General features: G+C 36.4%; 1 protein-coding gene across 1 annotated transcript in view; it reads right to left on the bottom strand.

Moving 5' to 3' along the window:
* Window positions 1-16,525, bottom strand: part of LOC124282755 (very long-chain specific acyl-CoA dehydrogenase, mitochondrial-like) — a 36,679-nt gene extending 20,154 nt beyond the window's left edge. Inside the window, exons 1-4 of the mRNA XM_046718781.1 lie at window positions 16,380-16,525; window positions 16,044-16,101; window positions 711-783; window positions 323-387 (exon numbers count right to left, since the gene is read on the bottom strand). Coding sequence (XP_046574737.1) covers window positions 323-387; window positions 711-783; window positions 16,044-16,101; window positions 16,380-16,453 — 270 coding nt within the window. The 5' untranslated portion in view covers window positions 16,454-16,525. The remainder of the gene's footprint in view (window positions 1-322; window positions 388-710; window positions 784-16,043; window positions 16,102-16,379) is intronic.
* Window positions 16,526-18,238: the final 1,713 nt, after the last annotated feature.

The following is an 18,238-nucleotide window of genomic DNA, read 5'->3' as shown; positions in this document are numbered from 1 at the left end:
GAGCGGAAAATCGCGGGTTCGATCCCCAACCGCGTCATACCAAAAGACGTTAAAATATGGTACTTGTTGGTCCCTGCCTGGCGCTCAGCATTACTGGGTACAACAAGGACTGGTCGGCTCGAGTCAGTATAATGTGTCTGAGTGGGGTATTCATGCTTCACTGCGGCATGGTATCTCAGTGGGCTATAGCACCAGCTTCAGTCTGGGCTAGTACAAGCAGCCGCACATACACATACACACGCATGCACGTCGTCATATGAGCGAAATATTCTCAAGCACGACATTAAACCCAATTTAACCTCACCTCACCTCATCATCTTACCTCAAAGAACTTTGCAGTTGGGTCTATCAACATTTGAAGGGTCTCCTGCTGTTCTGATGATAGCACTGTGAAAAACAAATTACAGCCATGGCTTGAACACATTCTTTTGGTGAGTAACATCGTCACCAAAAGTAATAGCCTGCTGAAATACCATCCCCGAGCTTCCGATTTCAGAACTCTAACCAGAAGCCTTCTCATAAACCTTTCTACTCATATCGTTTTATGAGGTTGCAGCATAGTATATTTATCCCAGTAGTGTCTTCAACAAACAAAGTATCTATGTAAATAGTATGTACTTTGAACATTATAACATCTTTTTCCACATTTGAATGCTAAATCCACTTGGATCCCTTCATTTGTACAATATATCAAAACAATGAATACGTACCCTCCGGGAATGGGAAGACTTGGTCCGTCTGGATCTTTCCCCGAAACAGGTTCATAGCAAAGGACTTGGACTCCTACAAACAAGCAAGAAAATGGTCTTAAAAATTTTGATCTTAAATTCCAACTACATTGGTGGCCTCTTGAAAACATGGATTTATGATTCTGACAGCCAAAGTGACCAAAGGATTCTTCATTCCAACTACAGTGAAACCTGCCAACACAGGCACCTGTCTAATCCGGCAGAATGTCAAAACCGGCATAAAATTTTGGTCCCGCCATTTTAAATGATATTATGATCATTAAAACATTGTCTAATCCGGCACCTGTCTATTCTGTATTCCAGCACGATTCTCCAGTCCCAATAAGAAATTTAGCTGTAATTAATGCTAGGTTCACACTGTCGTACGATTCGTTACGAATGCCACAATTGGCCATTCGTAGCGGATCGTGGAACTTCTCTGAAATTTCTGGTTTGGATACAAGGTGATGCAAGTCGATACGTTTTGATACGATTTGTTGCGCTTTCATGCGCTATTGTCACGATCTGATCTCCCGTTCAGATACAATAACATACGTTGTGATAGGATTGTCCCTATCGACTCCACGATTGGGTCACGATCTGACACGATCATCACGATCAGGGTCTCCGATTTGGGACGATGTGGTACGTGCAGGTAAGCTCCAATACGTTCATCACAAACCGATGCACTCTGTTGCAATAGGTGCATGTGAATGAAGGTGCATGTGTCAATCAAAGTGACATAGACGACTTTAAGTCCGGGGCTTTCTAGTTTGATTGATGGGTACTCACCTGAGGACGTTTTCAATTGTGACGAAACGGGGCTTGTGTTAAGAATACAGAATAATTATCTGTCATCAACATTGTTTTAATTTGTTGTACAATTACAAAAGATCAAAGGCATAAATAAAGAAACTGACGAGTGTAAATGGCAGCCATGTTGGAACATGATCCTCACTGTCTAATCCGGCACCCTGTTATTTGGTTTAGACAGGTTTCACTGTACAGTGCTGGCCCGTTGATATTCAACGTTTCAACTGCAGTGGTAGTCTTAAGAAATGTGGATTCCAATTAATAAAGTCAAATTTTTGTGTACTTAGGATATGACATACAAACTGAATGACTTTGTATGCCCTGTGTACCATTATAATTGTATCGTGAGTGAGCAGCTGATTCCTGGCACCGGATGTTCCACCAGGCAGAGGGGTAGTTTAGTAGTTTAAGCATTTGTTTGTCATGCCGAAGACCTGGGTTCACTTCCCCACAGGGTACTATGTGTGAAGCCAATTTCTGGTGTCCCCCGCCGTGATATTGCTGGAATATTGCGAAAAGCGGCGTAAAAACAAACTCACTAACACACTAGTGTTTTACCATAACTATACGCAGCAATCGAAACAGCTACTGGACCGCTAGCCAAATGCTAGCCCATTGTGAATCAGGCCAGCAATAAATTGTTAAAGCTATCCTGACTGGCAAGCTGAAAATCACAGATAATTTGTTCTTGTTTTAATGCACATAAATATGATGAAGTCAATTATTAAGGTGTTAAAAGTCCGTCCACAAAAGTTATGTGATACTTATTATCACTTGTACACCAACCAGGGCTTTTGATTTAAAGAAATGAAACCTACTTGCACCTAGTGCAACCTTAGGTAGAAACCATTGTTTCATCAGATAAAAATTGGTGCAGGTTGCACCTGCTGCTCAGTATAAAATCTTGTATAAAAATATGATGCTTGAGTTTGTCTTTTTCATTATTTATTGACGTATGATTTAAAGAAATGAAACCTTTAGAACATTATAAAACAAAAGAAATCTGGGACAGATAAGATTAGTTATCTTACTTCCTAAAATGTCATGAACAGTAAGTCCTTCAGTCACTGCTCATACAGTCATCAGAGTCAGAGTCACTCTTCCAAGTCAGTTCCTCATCATTCTGTTTTCCAGCTGAAGTCTCAAAATTGACTTGCACCTGGTGCAAGTTAGACCAGTGCAAGTAACTAGGTTGCACTTTGTAATTATTGGAGGTTATTATTAAACATATCAGCATGAGCAGTGCAAGTAACAAACAGCACTAAATCGAGCCCTTCAGTTTCAGTGTTTCTATACGTGATTGGATATTCAGAAACAGTGTTTCCACTGACTTAATTATTTATCGGACACTGTGTCTGGCGACCTAAAATTTTACCCGCCATGAATGAAATTTGCTGGTCATATGTTATTACCATACTGCAAGTACTCATTTTAAAGTTATTTTCAGTCTGCACATTTCCAAAACATAACAATTTTTGTGATCATGAAAGCACAGCCAAGACTGTCATTTCGCTTACCGATTTTCAGGTATATACCGGAGGACTAAACACTGAGAAAGACGACAGAAGCGTTTTATTCCTTACATTTCCGGGTACTCGATTCCGATTCGGGTAAGTACATGCGGGTACGTGATTCCATTTTTTCCTACCCGTCCCAGCCCTACAGGGAATCAAACTGTGTCCCTTCATTAATTCAATTTGTTCTTTTTGAATATTTATAAAGTTTTAACAAAAGAATGTCACTGCTTGAGTTCAAGGTTATCCAAACGAGATATGCAAAACAAACTATCTAAGCCAGGCAGGACAATAGACAACACTCTCATATATTTAATTTGACAGCAGTGTCGTTACCTGTGTTATTGTCAATAAATATTTTATCAATCAATCTTTAGTTTCAGTACTGAGGAGCCTATAGTACATTTCATATATACAAATTTCTTATTGACATGGCTTGATAAATGAAAACAGCAACATTTTTAATTACACTTTCATTTTAAGAATTCAATAGAGACGAAAATTTATCAATTGATGGATGGACAAAACAGAGTTCTTTAATATATTTTTTATGTATAGTATTATGCTGGGCATAGTAGAAGAAAATGATATTCGTCTTCTATAAGGGTATTATTACAACATCTACATAATCTATCCTCTCTTTTGATATTCATAAACCTACCTTTTTCAATTAATAAATCATGAGATGAACAATGGAAACGAGCTAAAGCTTTTCTATATTTTATAACATTAACACATGATAAATAATGTTCAGTATAAATGTGTGTTTTAAAGATTGAATAATAATTACATTTTGTAGCTAATGAAATTGTTTCCCACCATTTCGGCTGGTAAATATCTTTTAATCTTTGAGTGAATGCATTTAGAAACAATGACGAACATTCAACGTTTTGTTCATACCATAAATGATTAAATCCTGTAGAAAATAGTAGGTGTTTAACATGTGTTGTCCAATTCTTTTTACCTTCTTTGTCATATAGTAACATCATATTATAGCATTTTTTGTGTAAACGGTAGGATGGCATACTTAATAACCTTATCCAATATTTAATAGCCCTGATTTGTGAAGATATGATTAGCGGGTATCTGCCACATTCCCCATATACCGTAACATTTGATGTGCTCATCTTTACCCCAAGAAATTTCTTGCAAGCAAATAAATGTACCTTTTCTATGGAATCAAAGTATTTAAATCCCCATATTTCCACACCATACAGTAGAATTGGTTTGATTTTAACATCAAATATTCTAAAAAAGAATGTTAAATTTAAATCCCCAAGTATTTTTATATTTCTCAATATACCTATGAATACCCTTTGTGCTTGAGTAGATGCATATTTTGCATGTGCCAGCCATGAAAGATGATTAGTGAAGTATACACCAAGGTATTTATATGAAGTGGTAGTCTCTATAGTACTGCCTTTATAAAACCATTTTTCCTTTTTTGATAACTTCACCCCTTTTTTAAAAACAACTACTGTAAATCAACAAACTAATGCGTGTATTAAATAATGCGAGTGCAAACCTCAAAACGAAAATGCGTGCATTTATTAACGCGAGGAGGCAAATCAGGAAATGGTTCACCAGAATGACTATACTCACTAATGACTACACTCACAACTTTGGGAAATACTATACTAGTATTTAATCCGACTCTAGTGTAAACATCTTAAATTACATTTGTGACGTCATTCCATTGTCTGTTCGCTCCATTACTTTTCAGGAATGGAGCGATGTGTACCAGTTTCAAAATAAAACCTTCATTTTGTCATTTTGACATTTAATTTTGATAACAGAAATATTCCCAATACTTCAAATGTAATTTAAGTAGGGTCATGTCCGAGTAACTCTCCATTCCTTAAAAATAATGTGCTTCGGCCCCTCCGGGGCCTCGGCTCCATTATTTTTAAGGAATGGAGAGTTACTCGGACATTACCCTCTACTTAATTCCCCGAACACATGGGCATTTGGATCAAAGACGGCTTTCCTTTCAACTGTTAGTATTAGTAATTGACAGTAGACAGGATGATCTCAGTTTGTAATCTCAAGACAAAAGACGATGACAAACGTGTTGATTTGAGATTAGCGCCATGAAACCTGTTCATGCTCGCTGGATGCAGAGAGCAATTGAAAAGGTAGGCAGAAATCGTGAGGTAATCTTACGTGGATGGCAGTTGGCAGGTCTGCTGGACGTGGTCCAGTGAGTTCAAACCATGTCTGACTGACTGAGTTTAGTTTTTACGCCGCTTTTAGCAATATTCCAGCAATATCACGGCTGGGGACACCAGAAATGGGCTTAACACATTGTGCCCATGTGGGGAATCGAACCCCGGGTCTTCGGCGTGACGAGCCAACGCTTTAACCACTAGGCTACCCCACCGCCCTCAAACCATGTAAACTAGACTGTTTATTCAAAGACTGTAATACAACTTAAATGATTAGTGCTCAATCTTTCTTCCCCAGAATGTATTTTACTTGTTAATATAATGTCGATGTTATTCTGTCAATAAAGGAATTTTTGTGAATCAATCGTTCGTCTTTGTTCACTGGGTTATCGTGACCCAGATACTAGTAATAACAATATCGAGTGCAAAAGACAATATAATAATGCGAGATTTATTAATGCGCTTCAGATATAGTCGCATTTTTCGCATTAATAAGTAGCTCGCATTATTTTATTGATTTACAGTACTTTCGTTTTATCCATATTTACATTTAGGCAGATTTTTTACAGTAGTTTTCTCGTTCGTTAATTTGCTTCTGTAGGCCAATGATAGTACTCGAGATGAGAACAATATTATCTGCAAATAATAAAAGGAAAAGATGAAACATATTGGGATGCAACTGTATACCATGTGAGCAATTATTTTCAATCTGTACTGCTAGTTCATTTATGAAGAAGGAAAACAAAAAAAGGACTGAGTACACAACCTTGCCTTACTCCAATAAGTACATCAAAAGTTTCAGAGAGTACAGTGTTATTCCTGACACAAGCTTTAACATTCTCATACATGTTACGTAATAGATTGGTCATTTTGAGGCTGAGTCCATTTGTGTTACATAGTCCCCATAGCTTATGTCTTTGCACAGAATCAAAAGCTTTTGAAGAGACAACAACAATGCCTATAACCTGCCTGCCACTTTGAGTATTTAAATATCTTTGTATCACGCTCTGTAATATAAACATGTTATCAATTGTTGTATATCCCTGTCTAAATCCAGCCTGAGATTCATTTAATTTATTCATTGTTTCTCCCATAAAAATTAATCTTTGGTTGATGATTGAGGTGAAAACTTTACTAAATATGCTTAACAGTGTGATTCCCCTGTAGTTGTCAACATTGTTCAAAATACCTTGCTTGTGTAAAGGAACTATTATCCCAGGAGGTAGGAAATGTCTCTCTTTCAAATATCAGATTGAAAACTAACTCAAGATAAGGTAGTAGAAGATCAGCAGAGTACTTGAAAAGATCTGGAATTAAATTATCTGTTCCTGGGGATTTGTTGAGTTTAAGGTTGTTTATGCTATCTAAGATCTCTTCTCTGGATATTGGAGAGTCAAGAATTTCTTTTGTAAGGTCACTGTTTGGGTCATCATTTAACAAAGAGACATGGTCATCACTTTCAGTATTTCTCTCAATATCTACATTTGCACCAGAAAACAATGTTTTAAAGTGGTGAAATCACTCTTGTGTTTGGATATTGCTTTTTTGGAACTCTTTTTCTATTTAAATATTTCAATTCGTACCAAAATCCTTTGGAGTCATTAATGATATTTTCTACCTTATTCTGTTTCTTTGTAATATGCAGTGCGTTTCTGCTTACACAAAGCATTATATTTATTTCTTGATACATAATATTGTTCCAATGATGAAATATCTTTACGTTTTCTAAACTTGTTCTGTGATTTGCAGCATTCAGTTTTAAGTTTTCTACATTCATCATCATACCAATCATTAAAATTATTTTTCATATTTCCACACTTTCTTTTCATATCTGATGCTGCTAGACAAAGGGCATCTACAAGAAAGTCAATGCTGGTATCAATACATGTAAACGCACTATCGACTGATTTGTCTAAGAGATTTTGCACAGAATCTGATCAAATCTTTTGTCTAAAATATTCAAGTTTGTCATGATCCCAAACAAATTTGAAAGCGTTATTATATTTGTTGTTATGTGTACCTGTACATGATTCTCTAACATGAAGCGCACGTAATTTTATAGTGACCGGGAGATGTGCTGACTCAGTTCGAGATGGTATCGCAAAGCCAGTTACATAATCAAACATTGACGCAGAGGAGATTATAGTCTACCACACTTGCACCGTTAATACCAATGTAAGTAAATTCTCCAATCTTAGAGTCGGAACCACATCGCCCATTCATTATGTGAATGTTTTAGTTAAGTACAGCACAGAGGTCAAGGAAATATCTACCAAAGTTGTTTATTTTCTTATCGGTAGAGTAACGTCGTAGATTATAATTGTCACATATAGAATCTAATAGTGGAAAATTTTGATTTTCAACGTGTTCAAGTAAATCATCTTCAACAAAATCTGCAATGGTACCTGTTCGTGCATTGAAGTCTCCACCGCATAAGATAAAAATATCTTCATGGACAACATTTAGTATTTCTAGGAGGCTTTCTTGAAACATACTGATACCATTTTTACAAGATAATGATGGCTTGTTGTACCAGGTAGATGATTCTGGGTGATCATAGGCACGTGCATATAACAGATCATGATCTAAACCAACAGGTTTTTATCAAACATCATAAATACAGCAGTTTCAGTTATTTTTGATCAAAGTACAAACTTTTCAAATTCTTTCCTTGTCAAAAGATATTCCACCAGATAGTCTGCCACAGTTGGAAATTCGTTCTGCATATTTGGAGATAGTAGTCTGAGAATACGTGTTCTAAATCTAAGTCATCCGCGCAAGTCTCAGTTAAACCTATTATATCAAAATTGTGCAGGTATCTAATAAAGTCATATTCACAGAGTTTATGTATGATACCTGATATGTTCCAAAATATGAAGTGAATGTTTTGATCCAGTGTATTTGGATTTTCCTGAGGTATATCAGTATTATGTTCACAAATATTTTATCATTTTAGTGAATATATGTACTAATACATCAACTGCTAACTTGCTATTGAATTTTGTAACCAAATATTCGCAATTGCATTACCCAATATTCATCTATGTATCATATTCACTTCATAAGGGATTTGTTCGCACATGTGTATGTGGATTTAATTATTCTCAATGCTTGTCACCTGAAACCATATGTTCGAAAAGTGCTTCATTGATTCTAAAAATATGTATGATCTCATTACATCACCTCAGCAACAGGTTGCAGTGAAGTTTATCTGTAGGGTTGATATTCTATATTTATATTTATTTCATTCTCCATTTTCTCTCTCAAAATGTCAGTGAGTAATACACAAGACCTACTTGAAATTTAGAAATGAATGTCGCCGAGGCTCATGATAAAGTTGTTATTCAAGCTGGACAGTAAAGCCCAACTCCTTGAGAGTTGTTTGTGATTCTCTACACATGCAATATCCACAGTGTCTACATATGGAATATCTACAGTGTCTAACTCTGGAATATCTACAGTGTCTAACTCCGAAATATCCACAGTGTCTAAATATGGAATATCTACAGTGTCTAACTCTGAAATATCCACAGTGTCTAAATAAGTAAATATGCATTATCCAGTGTCTAAATATGCAATAACAAAAGTATTTAAGCATTCAACATCTCCAGTGTCTAAATATGCAAGATCCAGTGTCCAAATATGCAATATCGACAGTGTCTAAATAAGTAAAATTATGCATTATCCAGTTTCTAAATATGCAATATTGACAGTGTCTAACAGGGCAATATCCAGTGTCTAACTATGCAATATCGACAGTGTCTAACAGGGCAATATCCAGTGTCTAACTATGCAATATCGACAGTGTCTAAATAAGTAAATATGCATTATCCAGTGTCTAAATATGCAATATTGACAGTGTCTAACAGGGCAATATCCAGTGTCTAACTATGCAAGATCCAGTGTCCGAATATGCAATATCGACAGTGTCTAAATAAGTAAAATTATGCATTATCCAGTTTCTAAATATGCAATATTGACAGTGTCTAACAGTGCAATATCCAGTGTCTAAATATGCAAGATCCAGTGTCGAGACATGCAATATCGACAGTGTCTAAATAAGTAAATATGCAATATCCAGTGTCTAAATATGCAATATTGACAGTGTCTAACAGGGCAATATCCAGTGTCTAACTATGCAATATCGACAGTGTCTAACAGGGCAATATCCAGTGTCTAACTATGCAATATCTACAGTGTCTAAATAAGTAAATATGCAATATCCAGTGTCTAAATATGCAATATTGACAGTGTCTAACAGGGCAATATCCAGTGTCTAACTATGCAATATCGACAGTGTCTAACAGGGCAATATCCAGTGTCTAACTATGCAATATCTACAGTGTCTAAATAAGTAAATATGCAACATCCAGTGTCTAAATATGCAATATTGACAGTGTCTAACAGGGCAATATCCTGTGTCTAACTATGCAATATCGACAGTGTCTAAAAGGGCAATATCCAGTGTCTAACTATGCAATATCTACAGTGTCTAAATAAGTAAATATGCAATATCCTGTGTCTAAATATGCAATGTGTCTAACAGGGCAATATCCAGTGCAACTATGCACATATCGACAGTGTCTAAAAGGGCAATATCCAGTGTCTAACTATGCAATATCTACAGTGTCTAAATAAGTAAATATGCAATATCCTGTGTCTAAATATGCAATATTGACAGTGTCTAACAGGGCAATATCCAGTGCCTAACTATGCAATATCGACAGTGTCTAACAGGGCAATATCCAGTGTCTAACTATGCAATATCTACAGTGTATGACTGCAATATCCACAGAGTCCAAACTATTATTCTACCAAGAATAGGGAGGTCAGGCACTGCAGCCATCTTGCAAGAGATGTATATTCTAGCATTGTGCTTTTTTAATTGCAGGTTTTGCTCTATAAATCTAAAATATTTAAAATCATAACTAAGGTTATTGAACACCCCAACTTAGATAGTTTTTATGCATGGGACACCTTGACCTGTCACCGATGTGGTGTTGAGTGATCTCTGTATATTGTAAATGGGACCTGTTAATTGTTTCAGTTTAACTTTGGCTACTGTTCTATTTATATAACATTATCATCTAATTCATAGACACTATGTGATATCGTTTGTGTCATTTATCTGTCGGATATTTTGATAGTATTTTATACATTTAATTACTTGCAGAGCTGAAACTGACTCATAAACTCGGTTTACAATCAAATAAAGAGAGGTAGGTGTCGGCTCACACCCCAGTAGGTCGTTCTGTGTTTATTCTCAATCTGGAGCCTCGTCTGCTACTACATACAGCAGCAGCAGCAGGAATATGCAATTATGAATATGACAAGAATATGCATAAAACACCAGCACCAGCATGACATGTCAGTAAATGAAGTATTTATTATGTTACCATAGTTACTAGACATTTATCAACATGCAAACTAAAGCTAATTAACTTTATCATAATTACACGTTAAAACAAAATAGATGCTTTCAAATCAAGTCCATTTATATCCTACAAATACACTTTGAAATGTTAACAAAACTCTCAGGATATATTCCAGTTATTTGAGAGATCTCTTTTAAATAATTTTTTAATCTTGCCAAGATCAACTAGCGGTTGATATTGTGGACATTGATCGATGTGACTGGGGCATGCTAAAATGCTGTCAAACAAACTATTCAGCCTGACCATACATTACATTGATTTGCCATTTATTTCAACCATTATAGGTTGCTTGGGCCTCATTGTAACAAGGAATATTACCCTTAAACGCAGAACAATTGTGTGCAATAACTTATATTTTCCAATGTGCATTTTCAAGATACTGTCTGATGATGACTAAAGTTTGTCAGTGATTCAAAAGTTCAGTACAATGAACAAGAGTCACTCAGAAGATGACATATCCCCCAGGCCCCCACATATTTGAAAGAATAAATCATCTGACAGTTACTTAAAGTCCAGCTTGATTATTTTTTCAATAAGTCCAAATCCTTTCCATGGAAAAATATAAATGCCAAAAGGCACCACTTCAAGATCTGTTTGATATATCTGCCAAGTGTTGTGAAAAGATATTAAAGGTCACATAAACCCTAGGGGGTACAAATACATAAATCACTAACTGGCATCGTTATAAATGAAACCCCGTCATTAAAACTACTCATTTCGACCTTTAATTGACTTAAATCAACCTTTTTGACAACAGTGCACAATTCTCACCCGCAAACGAAATTTCAACCAATCAGAGCGGCGCGTCTCTGTGACGTCATATGAGGAATAGCTTTGAGGGCCGATGCAGAATTCATCTACATTTTAGGGGTAAATTATCTTGTTTACAGGCTTGTATAAACCTGAAATCGTGACAATTGTTGTGGAAAATGAAAGCTATATGTTCTCACAATCTACTGTCATTTAATTTTGTCTCCTGCTTTGCCTAGTTTCCGAGTTACAACTTGTTTTCATAGACGATTCTGTCAAAATCGATTAGTGTCGTTAGGCCCAAATTTGTATAATGACTGATCCAAATTGATCCCATTTCTGTGTTTTTTTACCTCGATATTTAATCATGTCATCTAAAAATCTGTTTGTATTCTCAAAACAGTGTCGGCCCATAAGTTTTCACATGCAATACAGCAATTAATACTCCCTTGTTGTAACCAGTGTTAGGTGGTATAAACCTACACATGTTATTTGTCATCATTCACTTGATGGTCAGTTAATGAATTTATAACAGGTATAATTAGTGGTAACACACTTAGATTACCCGACAAAGGTTCCCATTTGGCATTTCTTGTGTCTGGAGTAAATATTCAACATTATAAACATCGATCAAAGGATTAACCGATAACACGCTGATTGATTAATTACTTTTATCTTATACAGCGGAATGGTCAAAAGGTAGTGTTTATGTATGTAGATTTACTAATCTATACTGAATACACTCTGTCGTGTCGGTGTCTGCGTAAAAACAACGTCCTTCTTTCAAAGGATTAACCGGCAATACATTGATTGATTGCCCATTATTGGCTAACTAATTTACTGTTTTTAAAGAAAGGCGGACATTATGCAATTAATTGCCAGGTGTGCTATCTTGGGTGACCAATGAGACTATACACCAATACCTGAAAAGATTTATCACTTTTTCGTATATTAAACTGTTAAAAGACACGTCATTTGGAACAGTTTTGTGGATATTGATGGACACATTCCTCGAACAAGGTAATGGCCTGATATTGTTCTTATAACTTTAATCTGTTTTAATTTTAATATTTGCATGTCGTTTTTATTCATTTGTCGTAGCATTCAACAGAATCATTGTTTTCGCCGTGAAGTGTAATGAGACAGACAACATACACTATGGTGTGTGTGCGAATTATGATTCACATTGGCAAACTATAAAATGTCTAGATATTACAGTTCTGTTATAAATTCACTATAAGTATCAGCAGATCGTCTGATTTTTATTTAGTTTCAAAATGCATACAAGTATGATAATAAACTAATTAGGATTATAAGACCAAATATAAAGACGCACATTGACTAGTATCTACATACTGGTGAGTGGACATTAACCATGTGAATGTAGCAAGAAATTTATCGCGCAGTATTGTGACTTCGACCCCCACCTCGCTTCCGTGGAAGAAATCGTTATGTTATAAGTTGTGTCATGCAAAGTCCGTTTGGTTATGATTCCAATACATATTTAACTACGAGTAGAAAGTAGTTTTGATTTTCTAACTTGATGAAAACAAACTATAATCTCATTAATTCTAACAGACTTTACGATTTTCAAAAATGGCGGCGCCCTGTTGGGAACATCCGCCAGTCTGAGGATAAATGCTGTTTAGGTTTGTTTTCACCGAGTTACAAAATCAAAACTACTTTCTACTGGTAGTAAAATATGTATTTTATTGATGGCCAATAGGATTTTGCATGACATAGCGTATAACATAACAATTTCTCTCCTGGCAGCGAGGTGGGTGTCAATAAAATACTACTTACAATATTATTGTTACTTCGACCACAACCTCACTCCGAGGAAGAAATCGTTATGTTACAAGTTGTGTCATGGAAAATCTTTATGGTCATCAATCATATACATATTTTACTACAACTAGTAAGTAGTTTTGATTCTTTAACTTCCGTGAAGCGATCTGAACATAAGCAAGATATCGTTTCAGGCTTCCACAACGCTTCGCTTCGCGACTCACAAACATAACCCATTTAGCACGAACTGCGGGTCCTGTGGAAATCTGTGCATGGTGACTCCATCGCCCGACCCTAGGAGCAATTGACGACAAAGCAACGATTCGGCATGTCGTGATAGTTGATGTCGAAAATCATCAAAATGATGAGCGTGCTACACACTTTCTATACAACTAACTGAAAATCGTTCCTCATATGACGTCACTGCAGTGCTCTGGCGACAGAGTTACGTAACTTGTCTGTGGTATCGTTGGCGGGCGAGAGTGAAGCAGGCGACTTTTTGGCAACTTTTAATCGCTCGGTATTAATTAACCACAAGTTTTTAAAGAATAAATTTGGTGTTCCGCATAAGACTAACCACAAATCTTTCATATGTAATGGTTAAAAGAGTAACAAAAAACAAAATTTAGTGGTTCTTTAACTCTTTTTGAGTTGTGCTCCGAAAACAAAGGCCACCCCTCCCTTTTGAGACTAAGTTTGAATCGAAACCGTGAAAAATGAAAATGCAAAAAGTCTGCAAATAGCAACAGGCACCACTTTGGGATCTGCCTCATATATCTGCCAAGTTTTATTGATAAATATTGAGCAATTTAAGAGTTATGCTCTGGAAATGAAATCCACCTCTTTTTGAGACGAAGTCCAAATTGTTTCCATGGAAATCCAGAAAAATAAAAAGACCAAAAATCTGTAAATAGTGAAAGGCTAGGTTCTTACATATACCAATTCTTGTTGAAAACTATTGAGCGTTTGTTTTTAGTTATGCTCCGGAAATGTAATGATTATGGACGGACAGACGAGGCATTGACTATATGCCACCACATCTGCCAGATACAGCTGCGCTGTCCAGAAAGGTGAGGTGAGGTGAAATTGGCTTGAGAATATTTCACTCATATGACAATGTGCATGCGTGTGTATGTGTATGTGCGGGGCTGCTTGTACTAGCCCAGACTGAAGCTGGTTTTATAGTGCTAGCCCACTGAGATGCCATGCCACAGTGAAGCATGACACATTATACTGACTCCGAGCCGACCAGTCCTTGTTGTACCCTTTAATGCCGAGCGCCACGCAGGGACCAACAAGTACCATATTTTAACGGTTTTTGGTATGGAGCGGTCAGGGATCGAACCCGCGACCTTCCGCTCTCCCTGTCCAGAAAGACAATGTTCAACAATGTTACTACTTCATTATTATTCTCAAAGATGAATGTCCATAAAATGGTAGCAATAAAAGACAAGATAATTCCGATTAAATTCAGAGGTTTATTTGTTAAGAATTTTTCACCTATTCACCAAATGTGTGTAACAACTATCTGTCATAAAAACAAGTCAGCTTGCATAAGTATTATGAGAAACCAGTAATAAATGTAACAACTGTACCACTGAGTGTGGTTTTATGACACTTTTAGGAATATTCCAGCAACATCACAGCCGGGGAATCAATAAATGCGCCTCACACATTGTATCCATGTGAGGAATCGACTGACTGAGTTTTGGTTTTACGCCGCTTTTAGCAATATTGGTCAAGGGTCTTCGGCGTGACGAGTGAGTTCTTCCATCCACTGGGCTAAAACCGCTCCTCACCACTCAACCAAGCAGGGTTCTTTGGTAGCTGGTTTGGAGTTAATTTACCACTGACAGGCGTGTAGCAAGTCATTTTTCTCGTGTAAGCCCGATAGGGGGAAAAGTGTATTATTTAGGTAGTACTGAGGACTTACCCAATGTTTTTAGCAACAATCATGTGTAAGCCCGAGCTTTTTTTTATCATGGTAGCCACGCCACTGACTGATTTCAAAAGCCTTACAAACTTAAATTACTTTGTTCATCCAAAGAAAATGACTGGACCAGTGTACTGTTGTATGCTGCTAGTATGTTGTTATATTAGTAGCGTCAAACAAACCCGGCAATAGATATGTTCTATTCCTTTGCCGACAGTTTAACCAAAAATCATTGCTATCAGTAGAATCTATAGTCTGTTTGCAGTGAAAACGTGCCGATGAATTTCACTTTAAACAAGAAAGTAAATCAAATAAAGTGAAATTAAGATTGCGAATCCTCATAATTTTACCTTGCCAATTGAACATTTGAATCTCAGAATTTTATTCATCTTAGGATAAAAGTTGTTTAACAAACGATCATAGATTCAAATCGCTATTATTGGTTTGTATTACAAAGGGGTAAGTGCGGTAGTTGGAACACTGAAACAAATGCATGTGCAGTACGTGATAAGCGTTAACTTGGACCAACCCTACATGTTCTCGGTGTTTCATTTAATGTGCATACCCCCTTGTAATACAAACCAATAATAATGATTTGAAACTATGATCGTTTGTTAAACAACTTTTATCCTAAGTTTAATAAAATTCTGATATTAAATGTTCAGTGTCTTCAGACAAGGGACAAAAGTTAGATCTAGATACTGTGGAGAGAAATCCAAATGTATCTATTCACCTTCACAATCATAGATCAGTCACCTAGCTACAAGTTTTCTGCAACTTGTTGTCACGTTATGGACAAACGTTTCTATCGTTTGACTTGTACGTGTGTATTTTTCTTTTTGGCACATCTGTTACCAGTATTTCAATTTATTGTAAGACTGTACATTTTCGAATTCATACATTCTTGAAAACATTACCTTTCTCGCTTCTGCGTCGGAGCTTGCATAACATCTTTGAACAGCCGTGTGTGAAGAACTGCAGTGAAAGATCAATGAAAAGATTTATATAATATGTGTATTTTTTCAAAATAATTATGCCATTTACATATACTGATACGATTTGAGTCTACTTGATAGGTCGAGCGACAAGAAACGATACTATTAATCCAAATCAGTCATATAACTTAGGGTCCAAACGTGGGGTCAAAGTCCAACTCAGAAAACTGTCTGCTAGCCCGCGGCACGAGTTTGACGTTTGGAGTGACCGATTTCAAAATCCACGAAAAGTACGAGCTGAAACCATAAAGATCATACCCGACAGTCTTCAGCAATGACTGTTTCGCCACAGCATCCCAAATCTTCACGAAATTCCTGGCAGAACGCAACATTTTCGACTCAGTTCCCGATGTGCCTCCAACAAGTTTACACGGAAAGTGAACTTTGTCGGTCACCAAGCATGCGCTTTATCCGTCTGTGATGAAACTTCCGGTTCTCATGACCTTTGAACTTTGTAACAGCAGGCTAAAGCGTATACAGTTTTCGCTTACGTATTGTTGCCACATTGCCCGCTTCGTCCCTCCAGGGACGCACGTTAGTTGGCATGTTGTGAAGTGTTATTTAATCAAAACATCAACACCCTTGTGTAACATATAAACCTATTTTCCACAGTTGTATAAACCTCGTAAATGTTATGTAAAGTGAACGTTACGTATATATACGTTAATTGTGTTGCTTATACCAGAGACCATATAATCTATTATATGGTCTCTGCTTATACAGCGAAAGTGTAGTTCAGCTTCAAACACGTTTGATCTTATCGGTGAACTTTGGATTCAGTGACTGTCACTCTACAAAATATACAGAGTACATTCGTTACTGATTTATACTATGGCATTGAACGCGATTTGATGTTTGAATGAGATTTCCCGCATACTGTGATAACATTTAAGTTATTGAATTTCTCATACATATACATATTATACTTCATTGTAACATATTAAAAGTTGATTTAGGAACCGTTCATAATTTATGGCTAGGGTGGTGATGATGATTTTTATGGATAAGCATGTACAATGTGAATGACACCCCTAAATGTATGTACAAAGTAAGTGCCCCGCCCCTGCATGTCATGTACAAAGTCAATGCCCCCTCCCCTTTCCATATTTTTAAAGCATAATTTTTAAATATGTTTATGTACAAAATTGCTGACACCCTTAGAAACGTGCACAAAATTGATGCCACCTCCCCAGAACAAAATGGGTGACCCCTAAAATAACCATATATATATCCCCAACCCGCGCCATATAATTATGAACGGTCCCTTATGATGTTTTGGGATATTAGATATATTATTAGGAATAGTAAAAGTATAGTTTTCTCCCAAACATTTGTCAGAGTGTGTGTGGTGGTGGTGGGTTGTTCTTGTTAACCAAGAGGTGATCGAGAGCGGTATTATCAAATGAGCCTGATTTATACGTAGATTCCCCGCTTTGTGGAACGCTTTTCTCTTGTTTTATACGGTCGGTTGTTTGCGTTAATTTGACTCCATTTTCTGGGAAAGTTGGGTGTCTAGGGGATTAAAAAAGGGACGTGGAAATCACACCTATACATTAGACATATTTTTTGTTTAATAGTAACCGGCCAAAATATTTAAATATTGGATGTAAATAATTTTGTTGTTATTGAAAAATGCAACGATTTAATAGTATTTGTTGATGACTAAAATATTTATAGTAATGGATTGAATGTAAAAAGGGCAGACCTATCTTCAATATATTGTTTGTGAATAGTTTGTGAAATATCTCGAAGGCTTACATTTCGATATTAAAAAGCATGGTTTATTGCAGAAAATTGTTTGCTCTCAGGAACAGCACAAGACAGAAAGAGGTGTTAAGATTTTGCAAAAATCCGCTTTAAAAACAGTATGCACGCGTGTATTTAGGTTTATACGTATTATATCATCCTTCAATCAGCAATCTTTGAATATAAACTGTACAGCCGTAAATCAGCTTTAACGGTTCGCTGGTTTCCAGAACTGGTTCCATTACACGCTGGAAAAAAAAGGTATTTTCGTGTATCTCCCGTCAAGATGTATAGGTAGTTGAAGAACAATACTAACTTGGATATTAACGGGTATTGATCGAATGGTAGTGAAGTATGTATAACATATTCCC

This window comes from Haliotis rubra, unplaced genomic scaffold, assembly GCF_003918875.1.
Source record: "Haliotis rubra isolate DU_JTF1 unplaced genomic scaffold, ASM391887v1 Scf302, whole genome shotgun sequence".
NCBI lineage: Eukaryota > Metazoa > Mollusca > Gastropoda > Lepetellida > Haliotidae > Haliotis > Haliotis rubra.
The sequence above is the reverse complement of the archived record's forward strand: the minus strand, read 5'-3'. Positions and strand labels throughout refer to the sequence as shown.